This window comes from Drosophila erecta, unplaced genomic scaffold (genome assembly GCF_003286155.1).
Source record: "Drosophila erecta strain 14021-0224.00,06,07 unplaced genomic scaffold, DereRS2 tig00000092-arrow-pilon, whole genome shotgun sequence".
Lineage (NCBI taxonomy): Eukaryota > Metazoa > Arthropoda > Insecta > Diptera > Drosophilidae > Drosophila > Drosophila erecta.
Window position 1 is genome coordinate 7,161,921 of NW_020825207.1, and position 20,430 is coordinate 7,182,350.

Sequence of the window (20,430 nt, forward strand, 5' to 3'; positions counted from 1 at the left end):
TTATCAGTTTTGAAGACCTACAGATGGTATCTTTTTCTAGTGAGCTACGAATTTTCTGCAAGTGCGGTTTATTAAGTCGTGGGTCCGTAAGTCTAGACAAAGTCTGAGGCGCTGGCCAAGTTCGTGATTGATTCCCACAAATGCAAATCAGCGAAGGCAAATGAAATGCAATCAGCAAGGGTTATATATAGGTATCCAACATATGTATTCCCTATTCTACTCTGAAAATTGCCGTAGCCATAAGCCAGGGTCATTATTATGCGTGCAAGTTGGGGATTTTGCTTTCGTACGTGGCCATTTTGCCATTTTTGCCATTTTGCCGCCGCCTCAAGGCCAAGAGTCTGTCATTGCGGCCCCAGCCCCTTTTCACTCCCATTCCCTTGCAAATCCCCTGCAAGACCCCTACAAAAGCGTTAACTAAGCTTTGTGCTGTTCCTCTCGACCACATGACGAATTCAGCCAGCCGGCAACAAAGAAAACAAAGACCACAAATATGCATCGATCGATCCGCTGATCCATCCAGAGACTCTTGGCGGCCTTTTGCGGCCTTCGGATCACGTTCTTCAGGGAAAACCAGCGAAGGAGCAGATGCTGATGATGATGGGCCTGCAGAAGAAGGCAAACAATTTTCAATCAGCCCGACAAAGTTGGAAGCGGCCAAATACAAATCCCTTGGCTCCCCGACAAACCAATTTGCAATTTAAGCAAATGAAATGCAAACCCAAGCGTACAAATTTCAATTCTTCGCACACACCGCGCATCATAAATACGAAATAAGGAAGAGCAAACGCCCCTGACAATCTGCATTCCTCGGAGATACATATGTGCCCATCCAAAAGCGCATTCTTAAGATCATATACTCGTACAGATTTTGGATCGCGCCGGTCAGCCACACTGAATAAATCAGAGCAGCCGCATTACATAGGAGCCAATATGTCAGGCTGCCATCTAATTTGTTGGCTAATCAGCTGCAGCTCCCGCCTCCTGGCGACTGGGAAATCTGTGTAAATGGAACGGCGCCGATGTCAACTTCGCCACATGTTCCCCACATCCAAGCAGCAACTCATCCCAACCCAACCCATCTCATCTCATCCGATCCGTACAGAAGCCATCCCATTGCGACGCCGTCATCGTTGCCAAATAAATTGTTTAGCTGAATTATGCCATTTATTTTTAGCCACTAAACAGTGTCGCGCTCATTTACCCAGTTCTGAATGGAATGCGTTCTATATGGGTGGGTGGTGTAGTTCCCAACAGGTTCAGGTTCTCTATGAGGACTTGTCCTACTAACTCATGGTTATGAATGAAGTGAACTCACCTTATCGATGTGACACTTACCCTGCTTTAATATTTATTTAAATGCACTGTGGCATATTAGATGTTAATGATCCATAATGATCCTCCATTATATAGCCATATTCCCTCAGCAAGACTTGCTCTGCCTCTATAATTATCTCATAATTATCTCATGTCCACGTCTTCTTTTATAATCAGTGTTTGGTATAAGACTGTTCATATATATACTCGTATATATATATACATACATCGATTTCCATATAATAGAAACTATCAGCTACCCCTTATAATATATGTGATGATGATAAGATTCCACCTGCCCGTATCTCATTATTTTCAGAACACCCATAGTTGGAACAAAGGGTATTGAGTATTCCCATAGGGTCTCACGTTTTTCGCACACACATTTATCTTTCGTTTATTTTCAATTTGATGATGGCACATATCACATTATGTCGTCTTCCCTCCCTATCGCACCCCGATTTTCATTCGCCCTCTCTCTGTTGCGCCGAATGTAAATTTTCGCATTTTGCCAGAGCCTTCAGTTTTGTTTTGTTCAATGAATCGCGTTGTCGCGCTTTTATTTTCGGCCGTTTATTTGATTTATTTTGCGAGGCAATTTGTTCGTGCCCCAAACGATTCGCCGTTCAGATACAGATACAAAGTGCCGCGTGCTCAATTGTTGTGATCTTGCCCATCGACTGGGTTTCTGAACTCGGGCCGCACAATGGCTCAGTGGTTTCAATGGCTCAACTTTCGGTAAAAATGGCAAAAGCCGTCTAGACAAAAAACCCATTATGCAGAAAATCATCGGCGGGAAAAGCTCCTCTGACGTCATGCGGTGGAAAAGGCGCCGGAGGAATGCGTGAAAAGATTCGAACGTTTCCTCCGCCATATGTGTATGGCTTTTAATTGCAACGCCAACTTGGGCCATGCAATATACCCATAACAACCTTGAAAACGCAATCCATGCCGCCGTCAAATCTAGATCTCGTTTTTGGTTATTTTCGCTTGGTTTTATTTGTATTTTGCCATATAATTGCGTTTTTCATTTGCTCTTGGCATTCACAGAGTGGAGTTGTGCACAGAAAGAAATGAACTGCGCTGTTTAGCTGGATGGAATAGACCAACAACTGTATTTCTATCAAGTGCACTGTCTTTAAATATTTTGGTTTAGTAGTTGCCGAGCTGAATGTGATATTAAATCAAAAGTGTACCATTTTATTTCTCAAATAACATCCATTTCGTTCTGTGTACTGACTGGCGTTGCACGCGATCGACACCAAATGAATGCCAAATGTGTTTGGGGCTTCATTTTTGAGTTTTCAGTTTTGTTTTTCCCCTTAACCAATTTTGGGGCCCGGCCCAACGTAAAAATGGAAGACAAAAAACCGACATCCAAGCGACGGGGATGCTTCCTGTCCTGCGGCATCCCAAAAGCTGCATTGCTGCAATGTTGCAACAAGTGGCCATGCGGATTTTTCAATTATTATTATTATTATTATTTTTATGCCGGGTTCGTTGAACATTTCGCAGAGGGGCGAATGTCAATTTCACGCTTTGTATTTGGCAAACAAAAAAACTGAAAGAGTCAGTGGAGAATTATGTTTATGACGATAGCGAGTCAAAAACGCCCATTAAAGCCACAAGAGACGATCATCATTACGAGCATCATCGTTAGGGGGAAGACCATCGCGATGAGGTTGTGGATCTTTTATCAATAAACCGTTAATTATCAAAGCGCCCAACTGCAGCGATGCTTCGCTTTGCTAAGGCAAAACAATACGCGGATGTATTTCTGTATTTCTGTAGCTATTTTATTTTATTTTCCGCACTTAGCTTATGCAGCTCCGTCTTATCCCCAGACGCAAAAGCTAGGAGTGCCACTCATCCAGCGGCCAGCTGAACAGTCCATGGGGCAACGCTCGAGATCGCCACGTCCAAGGTTTTGTAAATAACCCGGCCACTGGCAACTGGAGATCGTGTGGGCGTGGGTTGGGTTTGGATTTGGCTTTGGGTTTGGGCTTGTGTTTGGGTTTAGTGCGGCATGGCTATGGGTATGGGTATGGGTTGAGGTTTGTCAGTGGATTCGGAATTGGAATGGAAATTGAATCGGGCCTGTGAATTGGGTGTTCCGCTCCACAAATCCTCAGCTTTGCGACGCAAATTGCCGCCGCCCGAAAAGGCCAAGAATAACAAAGAACACTTTTGGCAAAGTTGGAGCCGAAGATCTCTCTAAAAGACAAAAGGGCGGGCCCCAAAAAAACAAAACCTCGGATGAGTTGGCAAGGTTTATCTGGGCGTCTTTTAGTTTTTTTCTTTCTTTTTTTTGTGGACATTTTGCAGCCTAATGGGAGTGACCTTGTGAAAATACGGCTAAATTCTACCATTGTCATTGTTTTGCTGCACTCATTCATCAAGCCAAGTTCTGAAGCTCAGAAAATAGTGTGGCTTAACCTTGTGACGTCAGAGCTGAAGAAACTCTTTGTTTATTAAACGTTTTGCGCTTTTTTGGGTTGACAGGCGCGTGACATGCTAAACACGAACAAAGTGCAGGGGCAGTTCTTAGAAAACCTATAAACTGCTATCTATGAAGTTGCCATCAAAAATCGATCAATCGATTCCGAATCGGTTCGGCAGCACAGCGTGAGAATATCTGAACTTTTCGCCCCGACTTCTCACACTATCCAATCCAAAGAGAATTTGCATAAATAATTGCTGATTGATGCAAATACAGCGATGGTGTTCACCATGCTTGCCAATGCATTAATTACGCGGAGTTTCGGTTCGATTTCATTGGATTAACCTTGATTTGGATTCCCTTTGTTCTGCCTTACGACAACGATGATCATTGTTTATTCTCGCCAATCTGCGATCAGTATGGCTCATAAACATAGTTATGTATATAAGTATATATGTCTGCTAGAGGTCACACTCGCAATTAAATGGTCCGAAACATAAGCGCAAGACCATTCATCAATCTCTCACTTTCGTTCCGAAAAACAAGAAACAAGCGTACTTGAAAGTACAAGTATCTGTATCTGTGGCACGTTCAGTGTATCTGTATTCGCGGTTCCTGGTGATCTCACCAGTGGATTCCCTATGAAATTGCAGTTCTGCATAGGTGACATCATTTCATATCATCACGGCTATTTGTTGGCAAATTTCCCGCATCATAAAGCCCACAATTAACGGCTAATGAAGGTTCATGACAAGGCCCTACTATATTTTATGGTGTAACCTAGGAAGTTGTAGTTCTCTGGCTTAAAAGTTTTCAGAATTCCATCGCTCTCTCTCCCTCTCTCTCTCTCTCTCTCTCTCTCTCTCTCTCTCTCTCTCTCTCTCTCTGTTTTTAGTTGGTTGAGAAATTTTTCTGTTATTAAGAAATTAAGAGCCGCTTCGCATGCTTTTCTTTTCTTTTCATTTCTTTTCTTTACTTTTCTTTGCAGTACTTTTCTTTCCATTTCACTTCTCCGCCGCCGGATCTTGGCTAATAAGTAAATGTTGGCCCCTGCGCTCTTTCGACCATTATCTTTTGCTCTTTTTCGCCAGAAATTAGTTGGCTAAAAACAATGAGAAATCCGTATTCAGGGCAGTTCCTTCAATGGCCGCAACACTTTGGCATTCGGCGAGCAGCGAACAGCGGCTTTTGTGTAATATCTAAAACAAAACACAGAAAAACGCAAATGGCCCAAACTCTTGTAGCGACCCCCACCCCACCATATCCCCACCATAGCCCCACCATAGCCCCACCATATCCCCAACTTTCGGCTGATCCGGCCATGGCGGACGTGTTGCGCATGCGCCGGAGGGCACTACAAGTTGGTCGCTGTGTGTACAATTTATATGCCAAGTGGGCTGAGAGTGAAAATGTCATTGGCAGATGTGTCGCGGATATTAGCAGTGCCCCTATTTACACAGCAAGAAAATCCCATCGAAAGTCTACTACAAGTAATGGCCAAACACCACTTGCCTGCGTTCAAACCAAACATAGTTCTTTAGAGATATCCTATGGATATATTTTTATATACGAGTATATTGGAAAGAGCTAAACCCTTTCGACTCATTTGGTAGATAGCATGTTGATCTACAGACTTCATGGCAGCATTTTCTCGTTGTGCACCATTCAATCTGCCACTTCCTCTGCAATCCCCTATCAACATCCAGCGGACAAAAGGCCCGCACTTGGCTGAATAATTTGTTTATGCAAACGCAACTTGGCGAATATCAAAAGTAACCATTTAAAGTGCGGGAGGTGGGGCCTGAATTATTTACAAGCTTGTTGCTGTCGTAGTCCAGTGCGCACACATGTTGCCCCTGCTGCTGGTTGCAACTGGTGTTGCTGCCGTGTTCGTGTTGCTGCCGCTGCTGCTGCTGCTGCTGTGTTGCAGATGTTGCTGCCGTGTTCTGCCCCCTGGTTGGAGGCATCTTTTTAGCTGTAATTATGATGAGCTACGGCCGTTTAGCTCACAAGTTAATTACCCCGTTTCATCGGATTCAATGGGACAGGCCGGCCACTTTCGACACTTTCAATGGGGCTGGGCCCAGAGCAGGAGGCATCTGTTGCTGTTGCTGCCACTGCTGCCACTGCCTCTGCTGCATTTCCCAAGCCATCTATTTTTGGTGCTTGAGGGCCGCGAGCGAAAAGCGCCATTAAATCGATTTTACATTAAAAATATTGCACAAGCCATCATTGTTGGCGTTGCTGCCAGAATTAATGGATCATAATTATGGTAGCAGCAGCAGCAACAGCAGCAGCAGCAACAGAAAAAGCTGCAACAGTAGCTGCGGCATTAGAAAAGAAAACAAGAAACCAAGCGGAGAGGCACACAATTGGAGTCCGATCACGAGGCAGATGAACAGATGAACAGATGAACAGGCACAAATTGCTCGAGAGGAAAAGTTTTCGATTCGGATTTAGGTTGCGCGGGGAAATCTGATGCGGCAATTGTGGGATTCTCCGCCAGAAGGTTAGAAGTAAGTCTTCTCCTACTCATTCCCAGACAAAGATGCCCACTTAGCTAAGATTGTCAGTGAAAGAGAACTTTTCTTTTCTTTTTCGCTGCTGCTGCATTGTTTTTCCCGGAGTTTTCCAAGAGAAATTCATGGCATACTTTGATGGAAGATGATGCGTGGCTGTCTTTGCCTGAAGAGCGGGGAAAAAACACAGACAATTTGTTCTGGCCGCAGTGCTGACCTCTCCTCAAAGAAAGCTAACTGCGCTGATGGCCATCTGTTTTGTTTTACTTTTTTGGTCTTCTTATATTGTATTTTGTATGTTGGCTTGACGTCATTTTGCGGCAAGTGAAAATGTGTGCGATGCGGTGCCGACAAACCCGTTTTCAGGTTTCGGTTTCGGCCAGGCTTGTGAGATGTTTATGTTTTCAACAACAAGCGCTGCAGCAACAACAGCCGCAGCAGCAGCAACATTTGTTCGCTTTTTTTCGGTTCAACGTGGAGACGAGATGTTAAAAACGTGATTTCCATGCGTCGCCAGCGTTGTCGTCGTCGGCATATTTAAATAAAATACTTTTACTATCATCGAAAACTAGTCAGCCAGCCAGCCAGCCAACAGCGGCAAACAGCTCGTTATATTGGCGATCAAAAATTATAGTGCAACAGTTGCAGCAGCAACATCCAGTGCTGCAGTTGCCGCAGTTGCCGCAGTTGCCGCTGCTGCAGTTGCATACGCAATGCGCAACGCAAAAGGCCACTGACCAAGACCTGGATCGGCAACACCACCCAAAAGCCACTGAACCCACCAATTATCCCATTCCAGGCGGGTGGCTACTAACCAATCCGATGTCTATCTATATCTATATACGCACATATCCGATTTGCCTCAGCCCTATAGACGAACCGTTTATTGTCGACATTGCCGACAGTTATGCAAGGCCAGGCAATTTATCAAATTTTTCATAATTTGCATCACATAACCAAGTGGAACGCCCCGCTCGGCTTAATAATGCCAAATAGAGGGAAAGATAGCCAAATATACAGGTATACAAATATACATATAAAATATGCGTTAATTGTATGGAAATGTATTTAGCCCAGTGTCGAGCATTTCTTTTGACCCTTTCTTTTGTCATTGTCTTTCGGCCCGCCGCGCATTATTGGGAATTATACAATATTAGCGGGCAAAATAAAAACCCAGAGTTATTTTCGATCTGTGAAGTGAATCATAATAAAGCTGTTGTTACATTTCCTCCATCGAGGGTGTGTATGTTTAATAGGCTTATGCCTGGTAAGTCCGGTGCTTTGAAGCGGAATTCTTGGAGATTACAAGGGTTTGTTTGCCAAGGCCTTATCTAGGCTGTTGGCGCAAGATTACAAGATGGTATCCAGCAGATAGAGACAATTATGTATCTAGCTCTTCGGCAAGTGCAAGTCTTCTGTGTGTTCTGGCTTACTTTCAATTAACGCACGTGATGTCATCGGCCTGATATGCAAACTATGCTAATGCTGCTTGCCTTTGTCTTAGCCAAATGGGCAGTAGAAAGAAGAGGCTTACTCAACAGGCCAACGGAAGTGATTAGGAAAGGCGAAATGGCAGCATCCATCTCCATCTCTATCTCTATCTCTCCGAAGAAAGCGAAGGGGGAGCGGTGGGGATCCGCGATGGAACCAGACAAAAGACTGTGGCTTATGCAAATGCTAACTGGGCAAAGATACATACATCCAACAGCTGTTTTGTCTAGCTAGCATGTGATGTAAGCCAGTCGACTTGGACTTCTTCTGTTTCACTCCGCTCTTAATTTATGCAAATGCGACAACATTTCTTCGACGGCTTTCTTCAGATGCAAAACACCATAGAAATACGTATGGTTATATATCATGTGGGGGCATACATACACGCGTATACATACCACGTGTGTAATGCAGAAACAATAAAGATTTTGGCAACCTGGGGGTGGCCAAGCCGAACGAGATGCGCCAAAATATCCAAATCTCCACAAAATAAAAGCGGCTTTTACGACACAAGAGCCGTGATGATTGGTACACAAAAACATAACAAATTAGTTTAGCACTTTTGAAAGTTGTCAAGGGGAAGCGGACGTAGCGGCGGCTCGTCATACGCCTTGCACACTAAAACGAGGCTGACTTGGCTTTTGCTTTTCAGAAACTCAAAAACTGAAACATAAAACTCTTTATAATTGCACTGTAAACATTTCACTTTCGTTTTTATTCCGCCTTTTTGTGCCCTGTGTCTTGGAAATCAGCTTTTTAGCTTAACACACGACGAACTGTCGTTTCCGCGCGTCGTGCACAGAATAATTTCATCGCTCGTCGCTTTCGCCATCATATTACAATAATTTACAATATGTGGGTGCTTTGGGATCCAGATTGCATCGGATTGCGATGGCGACTGCTGCGCCTGCGCCTGCGCCTGTCGAGGACTCAATTAGCATCTGTCCAGATTATGGCCGCCCATTTGCATTAATGAGACGTGCGATTCGGGCAATATTTTCGGTGCTTTCGGGCTTTTGTTTGCCCCAAGTCGTGGCGGTTACTGCCGATGACCCCATGGATGGCCTAGGGTGGCTGGCATTTTGGGCCAGGGGGCACTCCTAAACAGCTAACTAAACAGATAACTGGGTATACTTGCAATGCCCACATTCGATCGAGGAACTAGACACTAAAATAATAATTGAAAGTAAATAGCAGCTAACAAAACTCCTTTGCTCTTCAATCCTTACAGGTCGAATTCCAAGGCCTCATACTTGCCGCGTCAGAGCCTGGAGAAGTTGAACAACACCGATCCCGACCATGGCATCTACAAGCTCACCCTGACCTCCAACGAGGACCTGGTGGCCCATACGAAGCCCAGCTATGGGGTCACAGGAAAACTGACCAACAATCTGCCGGATGTCCTGCCGCTGGGCGTCAAGCTCCATCAGCAGCCAAAGCTGCAGCCAGGATCGCCGAATGGCGATGCGAATGTGACCCTGCGCTATGGCTCCAACAACAATCTGACTGGGAACTCCCCGACGGTGGCCCCGCCCCCCTACTACGGGTGTGGCCAGCGGTACTCAACTCCTGTGCTGGGTCAAGGCTACGGCAAGAGCTCGAAGCCCATGACCCCGCAACAGTATACGCGATCTCAGTCGTACGATGTGAAGCACACTAGTGCGGTGACCATGCCGCCGATGTCCCAGTCCCATGTGGATCTCAAGCAGGCCGCCCACGACCTGGAGACGACGCTGGAGGAGGTGCTGCCCTCTGCCACGCCCACGCCGACGCCAACACCGACGCCCACGCCGCCACGCCTCTCACCGGCCTCCTCGCACTCGGACTGCAGTCTGAGCTCCAGTTCCCTCGAGTGCACAATCAATCCTATAGCGACACCGATTCCTAAGCCTGAGGCGCACATCTTCCGCGCCGAGGTGATTAGCACCACCCTGAACACGAATCCGTTGACAACGCCACCGAAGCCCGCGATGAACCGTCAGGAATCCCTGAGGGAGAACATCGAAAAGATCACCCAACTGCAGTCGGTACTGATGTCGGCGCACTTGTGTGACACAAGTCTACTAGGTGGTTACACCACTCCACTGATAACCAGTCCCACTGCCAGTTTTGTTAATGAGCCACTGATGACACCACCACTGCCGCCCAGTCCGCCACCGCCACTAGAACCGGAGGAGGAGGAGGAGCACGAGGAGAATGATGTGCCCGACAAGCAGCCAGAGATCGAAGAACTGCAGCTGATGCAGCGCAGCGAATTGATTCTGATGGTGAATCCCAAGCCTAACACAACGGATATGGCCTGCCAAACGGACGAACTGGAGGACAGGGACACGGACCTCGAAGCGGCACGCGAGGAGCACCAGACCAGGACGACTCTGCAGCCCCGACAGCGCCAGCCCATCGAGCTGGACTACGAGCAGATGAGCCGGGAGCTGGTCAAGCTTCTACCGCCAGGTGACAAGATCGCCGACATCCTCACACCAAAGATCTGCAAGCCCACCTCGCAATACGTTAGCAATCTGTACAATCCGGATGTGCCACTGCGCCTGGCCAAGCGGGATGTTGGCACCTCTACGTTGATGCGGATGAAGTCCATCACGTCGTCCGCCGAGATCCGAGTGGTCAGTGTGGAGCTGAAGCTGGCAGAGCCGAGCGAGGAGCCGACGAATTTAATCAAGCAAAAGATGGTGTGTATTCTACAGCGATAGTAATCTATTCCGAAATCCTTAACACAAACATTTTCCTTTTTAGGATGAGCTCATCAAGCATTTGAACCAAAAAATTGTCTCCCTGAAACGTGAGCAGCAGACGATCAGCGAGGAGTGCTCGGCCAATGACAGACTGGGCCAGGATCTTTTCGCCAAGCTGGCGGAGAAGGTGCGACCCAGCGAAGCCTCCAAGTTCCGTACCCACGTCGACGCTGTGGGCAACATCACCAGTTTACTCCTATCGCTCTCCGAGCGTTTGGCCCAAACAGAGAGCAGCCTGGAAACGCGCCAGCAGGAAAAGGTGGGTCTATTCATGAGTTCGATACCGAAAGGATGCAATTTACTAAACCATACTGATTTTTACCTTTTAGGGCGCGCTGGAATCGAAGCGGGATCTGCTGTACGAGCAGCTGGAGGAGGCGCAGCGCCTCAAAGCGGACATAGAACGGCGTGGAGTCAGCATCGCCGGATTACTGGGCAAAAACCTCAGCGCGAACATGTGCGCCGACTACGACTACTTCATCAACATGAAGGCCAAGCTGATCGCCGATGCACGCGACCTGGCCGTAAGGATCAAGGGCAGCGAGGAGCAGCTTAGCTCACTCAGCGATGCGCTAGTCCAAAGCGATTGTTAGCCTGGCCAATAGCTAATGGCAATGGCAACTAATGGACAGCTGGGCCGATTCGATTCTCCCTGCTGTCAACTCAAAGTTGAGAGCCGATCGCGAGAGTCCGCAGGATCGGCCAGTCCAGTCCGCAATGTGAATGTGTATTAGTTTAAAACGATGTGCTTAATTACCACACCCACACTATAATGTATAAATATTGTATGTTCATTTGTGATTTTCAACTAGCTAGTAGGTTAATTATTCTATATATCGGCCGCATAGGTGTAAGCATTTTCTACATAATTATCAAAGCAAAGATATACCGTATGCATTAATAAAGTATGGAAACTATTAAATTTAACTTTTTGAATGGAACTAATTGCTAGAGCAGCCTGAAAGTAGGCTACGAAACTCTTGTCTTCAGTAAACTTTATTGGGATTCCCACGAGTGAGTGGCTTTTGGAGTTTAACGTGATAAACTCGGTGGGTTAATCGACTTAAAAATGTTTTTACTTTCCTGCCACATTCACCCAAAGCTGGAAATGTGAATTAATTTTAAAGTAGTCAAGATCAGAAACAATACTTATCCTCTTATAAAAGCAGTTATACTTACTTCCAAATGAAGTCTGAAAGATAAGCATTGAAATATTAGTTAAAAAGGCGGAGTATTTGAGAATCCAAAAATTAAATTAAACAAAAATGATAACTGTTAGTTTAAAGTAAAAATAATCGATAAGTGCGCTGCAAAATAGGCTTCACTTGAAATTGACCACCCGATGGTATCGAATAACATCGCATTTGGTACCAGCACTATGCCGATATGCTAAACAATATTAAAAACATTGGTCAATTCGCGTCGTTTGCACACGTTGCAGTTTTGTTGGCATTGGACGAGGTCGAGTGAAAGCACAGCGCAAGCCCCGAGAATCCCGATTCGTTTGCTATGTTCAAGGTCAGGCCGCTTCTCCCCCGCATACGAAGCTCCCTGCAAACGACCTTGAAACTCCAAGCAGATACATCGCCATCCGAATCCGAATCGGTCCGTCGGAACCTACGACTCCTACACAACGGTTGTCGTAGTCGCGCGGTGAGCAAGTAAGCCCTGTCCGTCCTATCAACCACCTGTTTTGATATCATTTATTGCGTGTGACACAGCCAGAAATTTCGGACAATGGCCACCGGAGGAGAAGCACCCAAGGAAGAGTCCGGAGCGGAACCCGCCAAGCAGGGCAATCGCTTGGTCGCCTCCAAGTCTCCGTATCTTTTGCAGCATGCCTACAATCCAGTGGACTGGTGAGTAGTGAAGGACTGAGGACTGAGGCATCGAAGTGCGTGGGTGTTATTCAGTCTTAAATCGCGTGTGATAAGAGAAGAGATAAGGTTGATAAAACTCAAGCACTTGAGGAATGGCAATGAAAACAATAATAAAATATATGCGTGCTTAGCCCCTGTCACTACGAGTATAACTGGTTTTCGCTACCTTTAGATTTACATTTTAAATTACATTACTTACTGATCAGTCACGTCCCTTGGTTATTATATAAACTTGTTATTTGGTCTTAATCTAAATGTATATTGACTACATATATTTTATTGCCATTTGACCCCTTGCAGGTACCCGTGGGGTGAAGAGGCTTTCGAGAAGGCCCGCAGGGAGAACAAAATCATCTTCTTGTCAGTGGGCTACTCCACCTGTCACTGGTGCCATGTAATGGAGCACGAATCGTTTGAGAACCCCGATACAGCTGCCTTTTTGAACGAACACTTTGTTAGCATCAAGTTGGATCGGGAGGAGCGTCCGGACATCGACAAGATATACATGAAGTTCCTTCTGATGACCAAGGGCAGTGGTGGTTGGCCGATGAATGTTTGGTTAACTCCCGATTTGGTTCCACTGGTGGCGGGAACTTACTTCCCCCACAAACCCCAATATGGAATGCACTCATTTATAGTTGTTCTGAAAACCATTGCTAAAAAGTGGAATGCTGACAAGGAGTTCCTTCTAACAACCGGATCGTCTATGCTCTCTACTATACTGGAGAGCCAGTCGGCTGCAGAAGTGTCATTTAAAGAAGGAAGTGCTATTGACAAGCTAAGCGAAGCCATCAACATCCATAAGCAGCGATTCGACGAAACCTATGGAGGATTTGGATCGGAGCCCAAGTTTCCAGAGGTGCCGCGCATAAACTTTCTTTTCCACGCCTACCTCGTCACTAAGGATGTGGATGTTCTGGACATGGTGATTGAAACACTAAATCAAATTGGAAAGGGTGGTATAAATGACCACATTTTTGGCGGCTTTGCTCGATACGCCACCACTGAGGACTGGCACAACGTCCACTTTGAAAAGATGCTCTATGATCAGGGTCAACTAATGGGGGCCTTTGCCAATGCCTATAAGGTGTCCAGGGACGAAACATTCTTGGGCTATGGGGACAAAATCTACAAGTACTTGGTTAAGGACCTAAGTCACCCTATGGGGGGATTTTATGCCGGCGAGGATGCGGATTCTCTGCCTACCCACGAAGACAAAGTAAAGGTAGAGGGAGCATTCTACGCTTGGACCTGGGATGAAATTCAAGCTGCGGTCCAGGATCAGGCGCAGCGTTTTGACGACATTACGGCCGAGCGTGCTTTTGAGATATATGCTTACCACTACGATCTTAAGCCACCGGGAAATGTTAAAGCCTCCAGCGATCCCCATGGTCATCTCACTGGCAAGAACATTCTAATCATACGAGGATCAGAGGAAGACACCTGTGCTAACTTTAAATTGGAGGCGGATAAATTGAAAAAGCTTCTTGCCACAACCAATGATATATTGCACGTTCTCCGGGAACAGCGACCGCGCCCACATCTGGACACCAAGATTATATGCGCCTGGAACGGCCTGGTGCTGTCGGGACTCTGTAAGCTAGCCAATTGCTACTCCGCGAACAGGGAGCAGTATATGCAGACAGCAGAGAAACTTCTTGATTTTCTTCGCAAGGAAATGTATGATCCGGAACGGAAGCGGCTCATCCGCTCCTGCTATGGCGTAGCCGTTGGTGATGAAACCCTGGAGAAGAATGAGTGAGTTTTAAATTACTTTCTACATTTTCCCGATACGTGACTCAGATATATTGCCGTTTGCAGACCGCAAATTGATGGATTCCTAGATGACTATGCGTTCCTCATCAAGGGCTTGCTGGACTACTACAAAGCTACACTCGACGTAGATGTTTTGCATTGGGCAAAGGAGTTACAAGAGACCCAGGACACGCTGTTCTGGGACGATCAAAACGGAGCGTATTTCTTCTCGCAGCAGGATGCGCCCAATATTATTATGCGGTACAAGGAAGGTGAATGGGATAGCTTGTAAATACATTCTTTACCAATGATTAATTTCTTAAATTTCGTTAAGACCACGATGGAGCCGAGCCTTGTGGCAACAGTGTATCCGCAGGCAATCTCGTCCTACTGGCGCACTATTATGACGAAAGTGCCTATATCCAGAAGGCCGGAAAACTACTGAACTTCTTTGCCGACGTATCGCCCTTCGGCCACGCTCTCCCAGAGATGCTGTCCGCCCTGCTGATGTACGAGAACGGCCTGGATCTTGTGGCAGTGGTGGGACCGGATTCGCCAGACACCCAACGATTCGTGGAAATTTGTCGCAAGTTCTATATTCCAAGCATGATCATAGTGCACGTGGATCCCTCGAACCCAGAGGAAGTCCTCAATCATCGCTTGCAGAAAAAGTTTAAGATGGTAGGCGGTAAAACTACAGTTTACATTTGTCACGAGCGAGCTTGCCGTATGCCAGTTACCGATCCGCAGCAGCTGGAGGATAACCTAGTGGCATATTTCTTCTCAAAACGTGATTAGATCAAACGCAAATTTACTCGAAATGTATTTTTAGAACTTCTAGATGTTAATTAATTGTTATTTCTTTGCTTCGAAAGCGAAAAGGAGTTCTCGGAACTACTTAGTGTTAAGAGCCCGTTATTAAAGACCCCAGTAGACTAGCGACTTCAGCTTCCTCCGTTGTTAAGTCTAAGAGACTGCATTGCTCCCTAAATGTCTAGAGTTGGTTAAAGTTGCTGTACAAGGCCCCTCTTCTCATTTGAATGGTATTAAGCTATTATGTAGATTTTAAACTGCCGATTCAACAAGTCTCTCCAGCTTAAAACCTACAACTAACTTCCCTGTGAACGAGAAAACGAACCTAACAGCGACAAATTGCCGAATTAACCTTATACATGTCCATATAAAACGTTAATAAAGACAGCAGGTGGAAAACATATACAATGTGTGGCATATATGTTCTATATATTCTATAATAATCGTTAAAGTTGAAGTAAAAGCACAATGCACATCACACCATTAATGAAACTATCGTCGAATAATCTCTCTTCTCGAATACAACACGTTTTGTGCATTTATTGGAATCGTTCTGTTCGTGGAGCTATCAACCATTCGGTGGTCGGCTGCACCTGCTCCGCCCCAGAGGCGTAGGCGTAAAACTAGGCTTTAAACTAAATGCGTGCCCTGCGCTGCGTCCGCGATCCGCCACCAAACCCGATCGATTGCAGGAGTGGTGCTGGGATCTCGAAGGCCACGGCAATCGGCGTACAAGGAAACTAAACGTATGGAGAGAACAGCTCGGTAATCGGTAATAATAATCGTAATAATAGTAGTTTGTAGCAATTAAAATAATTTAGTTGAAATTCACATTCATCACATTGGTTGGCCGACCATCTGCCATGCCTCATCCTCAACTGTTGCCGTCGTCGTCGTTCTCGTCGTGCCCTCTGCCTCTCAGGTGTCTGTATCATTGAAGCTCATGGCTGCATCGAAACTATCCACGATGGTCTCCATGCGCTCATGGTGCTCAAATCGTGCGAACTTTCGCGCGAATTTCCGCCCGGATCGCGCAGTACTGTACCTCCGCGAGAAGCGCGCTCGCCGAAAGAAACGGAAGCGCGTATCCTCCTCCTCCTCGTCGTACTCCGGCGCCGACACCGAATCCTCGTCCGTTTCGCGGAGAAACTCTTTCGGATCCCGGTGGATCTTGAAGATCTTGGTGGCCGTCGCCCCGTTTAACTTCGATATGGTGCGCGAGGCATTGAGTATTCCACTGGAATTCGAAATGGAATTGCTGCGGTTCTTAATAGCCGTCAGCCGGTTTGTAATGGACACCACGTTGAATAACTTGGACAGCTCCGAGTCGACGCAGCGCGATTCGCGACGCAGGTTCTTGCCATTCTTTACGTAGATGAAGTGGTTCAAGGGGCTCTGGCTCAAGCTTTGGCTATCCAAGGGATGGCTTCCAGCGGAGCAGGTGGGTGAGATGGAGACGGATACGGAGTTGCTGCTGCCGCCGCCCCCGCTTGTCAACAGAGTGGGCGTGGAGGGCGGCGCTGGAGGTGGCACATGCGGCATTGTGTAGCAACGCTGGCGGCCCGAGGCCAAAGTGGAACCCCCTCCCGCCGGCCCATCGTACAGGTTGGTCACGTTGTATCGGCTCAGGCGGCACAGCGACGTGGACTCCGGTTCCAGTTCCGCCTCCGGATCGTGGCTGGTGGGCATGTCCATGGCCTGTGCATTAGTGTGCGTGGTTTTTGGCCAGGTTTTTCGAGTGGGTGGAGTATGGCGAGCGGAGAGCGGAGTGGTGTCGTGTGGTGCGACGGGGCGAAAAGAAAGGGCGTTGTAGTAGCCTCTAGATTAAACCGACTCATTCATTCGCGGACGCATTGCATCCAATTACCTGCAGCAAGCCTTCGACCTCCATGTACTGGCTGTCGGTGGTGAGACGGTGTGTTTTGTGCATCAGTTGTTGATATCAGGTATATTGATTAGGAAATATATAAATAAAGACTGTCATCGATATTTGCTTCAGCCTATCGGGCGGCTTAACTTCGATATCATCAGGCTTTATTTATATGGGACAATCGGCACCCATAGCACGTCGATACTTGTAGGCGTTATCGGTCTTCAGCATGGTGGATGTGTGACCAGCGCATTGACTGGAGCAACAGCTGACTTCAGATTGGGATGTCATTGGCCAGCAAGTGAATTCTGTTTAAATTTGAATCTGATTGGAGCGATTTCAAAATAACTATTATTTAAAGCTTGAAGTTGGTAACGCGCTTCACTGTTAATCCAATACAAATTGAATGTTGTAGACATTTAAATCGTGACTAAAGTTATATAACATTTTGCAGACATTTAAATCGTGACTATAATTATATCAAATTTTGCAGACATTTAAATAGTGACTAAAATGATATTAGATTTGGCAGACATTTAAATCGTGTCCAAAATTATATGAAATAGGTTTTTCTTTTAAAGGCTTGAGCTTTCTTATTTTTTCTCTTATTTTATATATAACTTTTGAAATAATTTTTATAAAATCAATTTTTTTTGTTTAAGAACAACTTTTTAACAATGTAACTCATTTCCTGTACAATTGTTGTATTCCAACCACCCCATAAAACGAAAACAAACGCATAGTTTTGCTGGTTCTGTAGTTTAATAATAATCTGGTTTCAGTCTTACAAGTTTGTTGTGTATTTATCAGCCACTTGCGGTCTACCATAGGCCCCACTCTTGGTTTCTGTATGGGGATAGCGGGCCAAAGCCTTGCTGTGCTTGTGGCCAAGACTCCAGTTGAAGGCGCACGAGCAAGTCTGGTCACCATTTTCCGGAGTTGTTCCAGGTCGGATGGCTGGTCGCGCCTATGGCATCTGCACAAGCGGCCGATTTTACATGGTTGGGGGCGGGGAGGTCTGTGCCGGCTGGAGGAGTCCGGTAGTGACGTGTCCCAGCCCCTGGATTTTGTGTGATGGATACTGGCGTGCCGAAACCTGTCGCGAAATCGCTGGGGTCGAATGTTAAACAGCCCTAGGCCCCTGATCTCGAAGAGACAACTTGGCGTGCCAACCGCACGGATGGCGAATCGTTAGCCATCGTAGTGCTATGTGGTCAATTAGTTTTGAAAAATTCAAAACAAGTTGGTTGGTTGGTTGGTTGGTTGGTGTCCTAAATTTCTGACGAAATTTAAGTTTTGCCCGGCTCACGCCCATTGTAGCTCCACTCGCAGGGGGGACATCGCGAAGGATTGCGTCACCGGAAACCGGAAGCAGCCGAAGCCACAACCGGAAACGAGTGGCGCCCGCCTTCGGGGCCGTCGAAATCCCTCGGCAAAAGGATCTAAGTGGGCGTTCACCGGACGGGTTCGCCAGCTTCACAAAGGACCGGGATCAGACGAAAAATCACAAATAATGGATACAAAAGCTATGATTGCCATGTCTTTCAACACAGCAATCATCTCTCTTGACAGCCAACTAATCGCTGCTCCTCCGCTGACCGGCACAAAGTGGAGCCGGCGGTTGTGAGAATCAACGGTTGTGCGGGGCGACTGGAGATCAAGCAACATCCATTTCGGACTCGCGATGTCAGAGCATCAGATTCGAAGAAAATGGGGGCTCCATGCCGAGGCACTTTACCCGCCATCTGGTTCGAATTTCATAGTCCTCCATTGCGAATAACCGATTTTACGGACGAAATGCCTGATCCTCAGCCGCTCCGCCCGATGATTCTCGAAATCTACATACTAGTTGAAAATACATGTTCAATATTCTAAGTAATTATATAAATTACTTTCCAAATGCTGGCGTTCTGTGCCAAAATAGCCGCGAGTCGGCGTGAAATATTATAGAAATAGAGCCGTTTTCGAGGTATTGCGAAGAGCAATACAAACAGCGTGGGTTTCAGAAGCTAAATCGCGGCTTACCGGCACGCCGATTGCCAGTGAGTATGGAGAGTATGAGATGTGGCTGCTGCTGCTTTTGGTGTTGCTGCTGCTGATGCTGCTGCTGCTGCTGCTGCTTTTGGTGTTGCTGCCGCTCCTCATCTCCCCGGTTGTTGGGCGTTGTCTCTGGCGTCGATCGGCCGGCGAGGCTACGAAAAGTTCTGTATTGGGCAGCGATGAGGTCACCAATGACGGTGGCTGCTGCCCCTTGGTATTTGGCGGTGTTTGTGCCGCCTACTCCTCGCGTTGATCCTCCTGCCGATCCTTCTGGCGCTTGCGACAATTGTCGACTGTGTGGCCCCGGAAACTGCAGTAGGTGCAGCGGGTGGTGCGCTTGGAGCCACGGGTGTTTTTTGCTGCGGCGACCAGATCCTCGTCCTCCTGGTTGTTGTGCTCGATGATGCGGCCCTGTTCCAAGAGATCCTTGAAGGTACGGATGCTCTGGCGGGAGATGTGCTTGCGGTACTTGATGTTCAGCAGACCGAACAGGAGATCCAGTTCCGTTTCCTCGTCGTGGCGACCGCTGGGCAGCTGGGCCAGCAGCGCTCGCTTCTGGATCACGAAGGTGTCAATGGGGTCAATGTCTTCCTGCTTCCTTTGAAAGAACTCCATGTAGACCTGGTATGCGGGCTTGGTGGGCGAGAAGTGTTCGCGGATGAGGTTGATGGCTTCCTTCCATGTGGCGGCCTCCTTGCGGACGCCCTGCCACCAGGTGCTGGCCATTCCATAGAACAGCAGTGAGATGCCCTTCAGAGCGTTCTCGTCGCTGATCCCCTCCAGCTCCTTGTACAACGTGATGTTGGCAATGAACTCCTCGACCACGTCGTGATCGCGGGTTCCGCCGAAGCTGTGCGTGCACGTGGAAAAGTTGCCCTTGCCTTTGGTGGCGTCTGCTCCCTCGGCTGCGGCTGCACTTCCGGCGGCAGACACGGCGGCTGCCTGTACCGCTTCGATCAGCTTCTGGAGCTGCTCGTTGGTCATTTGCGTAAGTTGTGCCATTTCTGCTGCTCTGTGGGGTTGGGTGACAAAGTGTTTGGTGGTTCAGTCGGCGGACAAAGCCAGTGTGGCGAATGCGGCCGGTGATTTGAACTGAGGAGCTCTCCCCACATGGCGGCCTTTTATACCCGCCGGTTGTGAAATCGCACTTTGAAAAAGCTCTGGGAATTTGGGAGAGCCGATGTGAGAGCGGTTTTTGGTATTGCTACTCAGTGAATCATCACGCTATACTTATGTACGATAATAGCAGTTTGAATGCCGGTAACTACATACCACTGATGGACAAACCTGATTGTAAATATGTCCCAAAACTGATAAACAAATCTAAATTTGGTAGAACTGATAGCTCCTAGTTATTTGAACAACATACTGAAAGGAAAGTTTTTAGAGGGGTTTGTCTGCAGATTTTAGCGAGTTTGCTCGACTTATATTATTTCATTTTCATGTGAAATTGTCACAACATAAATGTTGAACATATTATATGTATTTATACTCCATGAAAAAAGTATCAGTTACAGAACATGACGAAATAAATGTCGTGTTGTTTTTGGACTTC

At 46.9% G+C, this 20,430-nt stretch overlaps 4 protein-coding genes across 8 annotated transcripts in view; 2 read left to right on the forward strand and 2 right to left on the reverse strand.

Moving 5' to 3' along the window:
• The window catches only part of LOC6549416 (protein Shroom), a 47,288-nt gene extending 35,844 nt beyond the window's left edge, over positions 1-11,444 (forward strand). For all 4 annotated transcript variants that reach the window (XM_026979983.1, XM_015156179.2, XM_026979985.1 and 1 more), the window contains exons 8-10: positions 8,999-10,454; positions 10,519-10,776; positions 10,847-11,444. In XM_026979983.1, coding sequence (XP_026835784.1) covers positions 8,999-10,454; positions 10,519-10,776; positions 10,847-11,110 — 1,978 coding nt within the window. In that variant the 3' untranslated portion in view covers positions 11,111-11,444. The remainder of the gene's footprint in view (positions 1-8,998; positions 10,455-10,518; positions 10,777-10,846) is intronic.
• Positions 11,445-11,850: 406 nt separating this feature from the next.
• LOC6549414 (spermatogenesis-associated protein 20) lies at positions 11,851-15,368 on the forward strand. 2 transcript variants are annotated; one of them, XM_001975611.3, is made up of 5 exons: positions 11,851-12,178; positions 12,239-12,376; positions 12,698-14,155; positions 14,219-14,424; positions 14,487-15,368. In XM_001975611.3, exons 1-5 carry the CDS (start codon positions 12,027-12,029, stop codon positions 14,948-14,950), a joined length of 2,418 nt encoding a protein of 805 aa, XP_001975647.1. In that variant the 5' UTR covers positions 11,851-12,026; the 3' UTR covers positions 14,951-15,368. The 2 variants fall into 2 exon arrangements, with proteins under 2 accessions (XP_001975647.1, XP_026836348.1); XM_026980547.1 differs by having other exon boundaries at positions 12,103-12,170.
• Positions 15,369-15,473: 105 nt separating this feature from the next.
• On the reverse strand, positions 15,474-17,023 carry LOC6549558. Its single transcript, XM_001975610.3, has 2 exons — positions 16,833-17,023; positions 15,474-16,663 (listed from the first exon to the last, which is right to left on the reverse strand). Exons 1-2 carry the CDS (start codon positions 16,893-16,895, stop codon positions 15,884-15,886), a joined length of 843 nt encoding a protein of 280 aa, XP_001975646.1. The 5' UTR covers positions 16,896-17,023; the 3' UTR covers positions 15,474-15,883.
• Positions 17,024-17,575: 552 nt separating this feature from the next.
• Positions 17,576-19,994, reverse strand: LOC26526601 (activity-regulated cytoskeleton associated protein 1). The gene has a single exon (XM_015157335.2). The coding sequence runs from the start codon at positions 19,875-19,877 to the stop codon at positions 19,113-19,115; it is 765 nt and encodes a 254-aa protein (XP_015012821.1). The 5' UTR covers positions 19,878-19,994; the 3' UTR covers positions 17,576-19,112.
• Between the last annotated feature and the right edge of the window lie 436 nt (positions 19,995-20,430).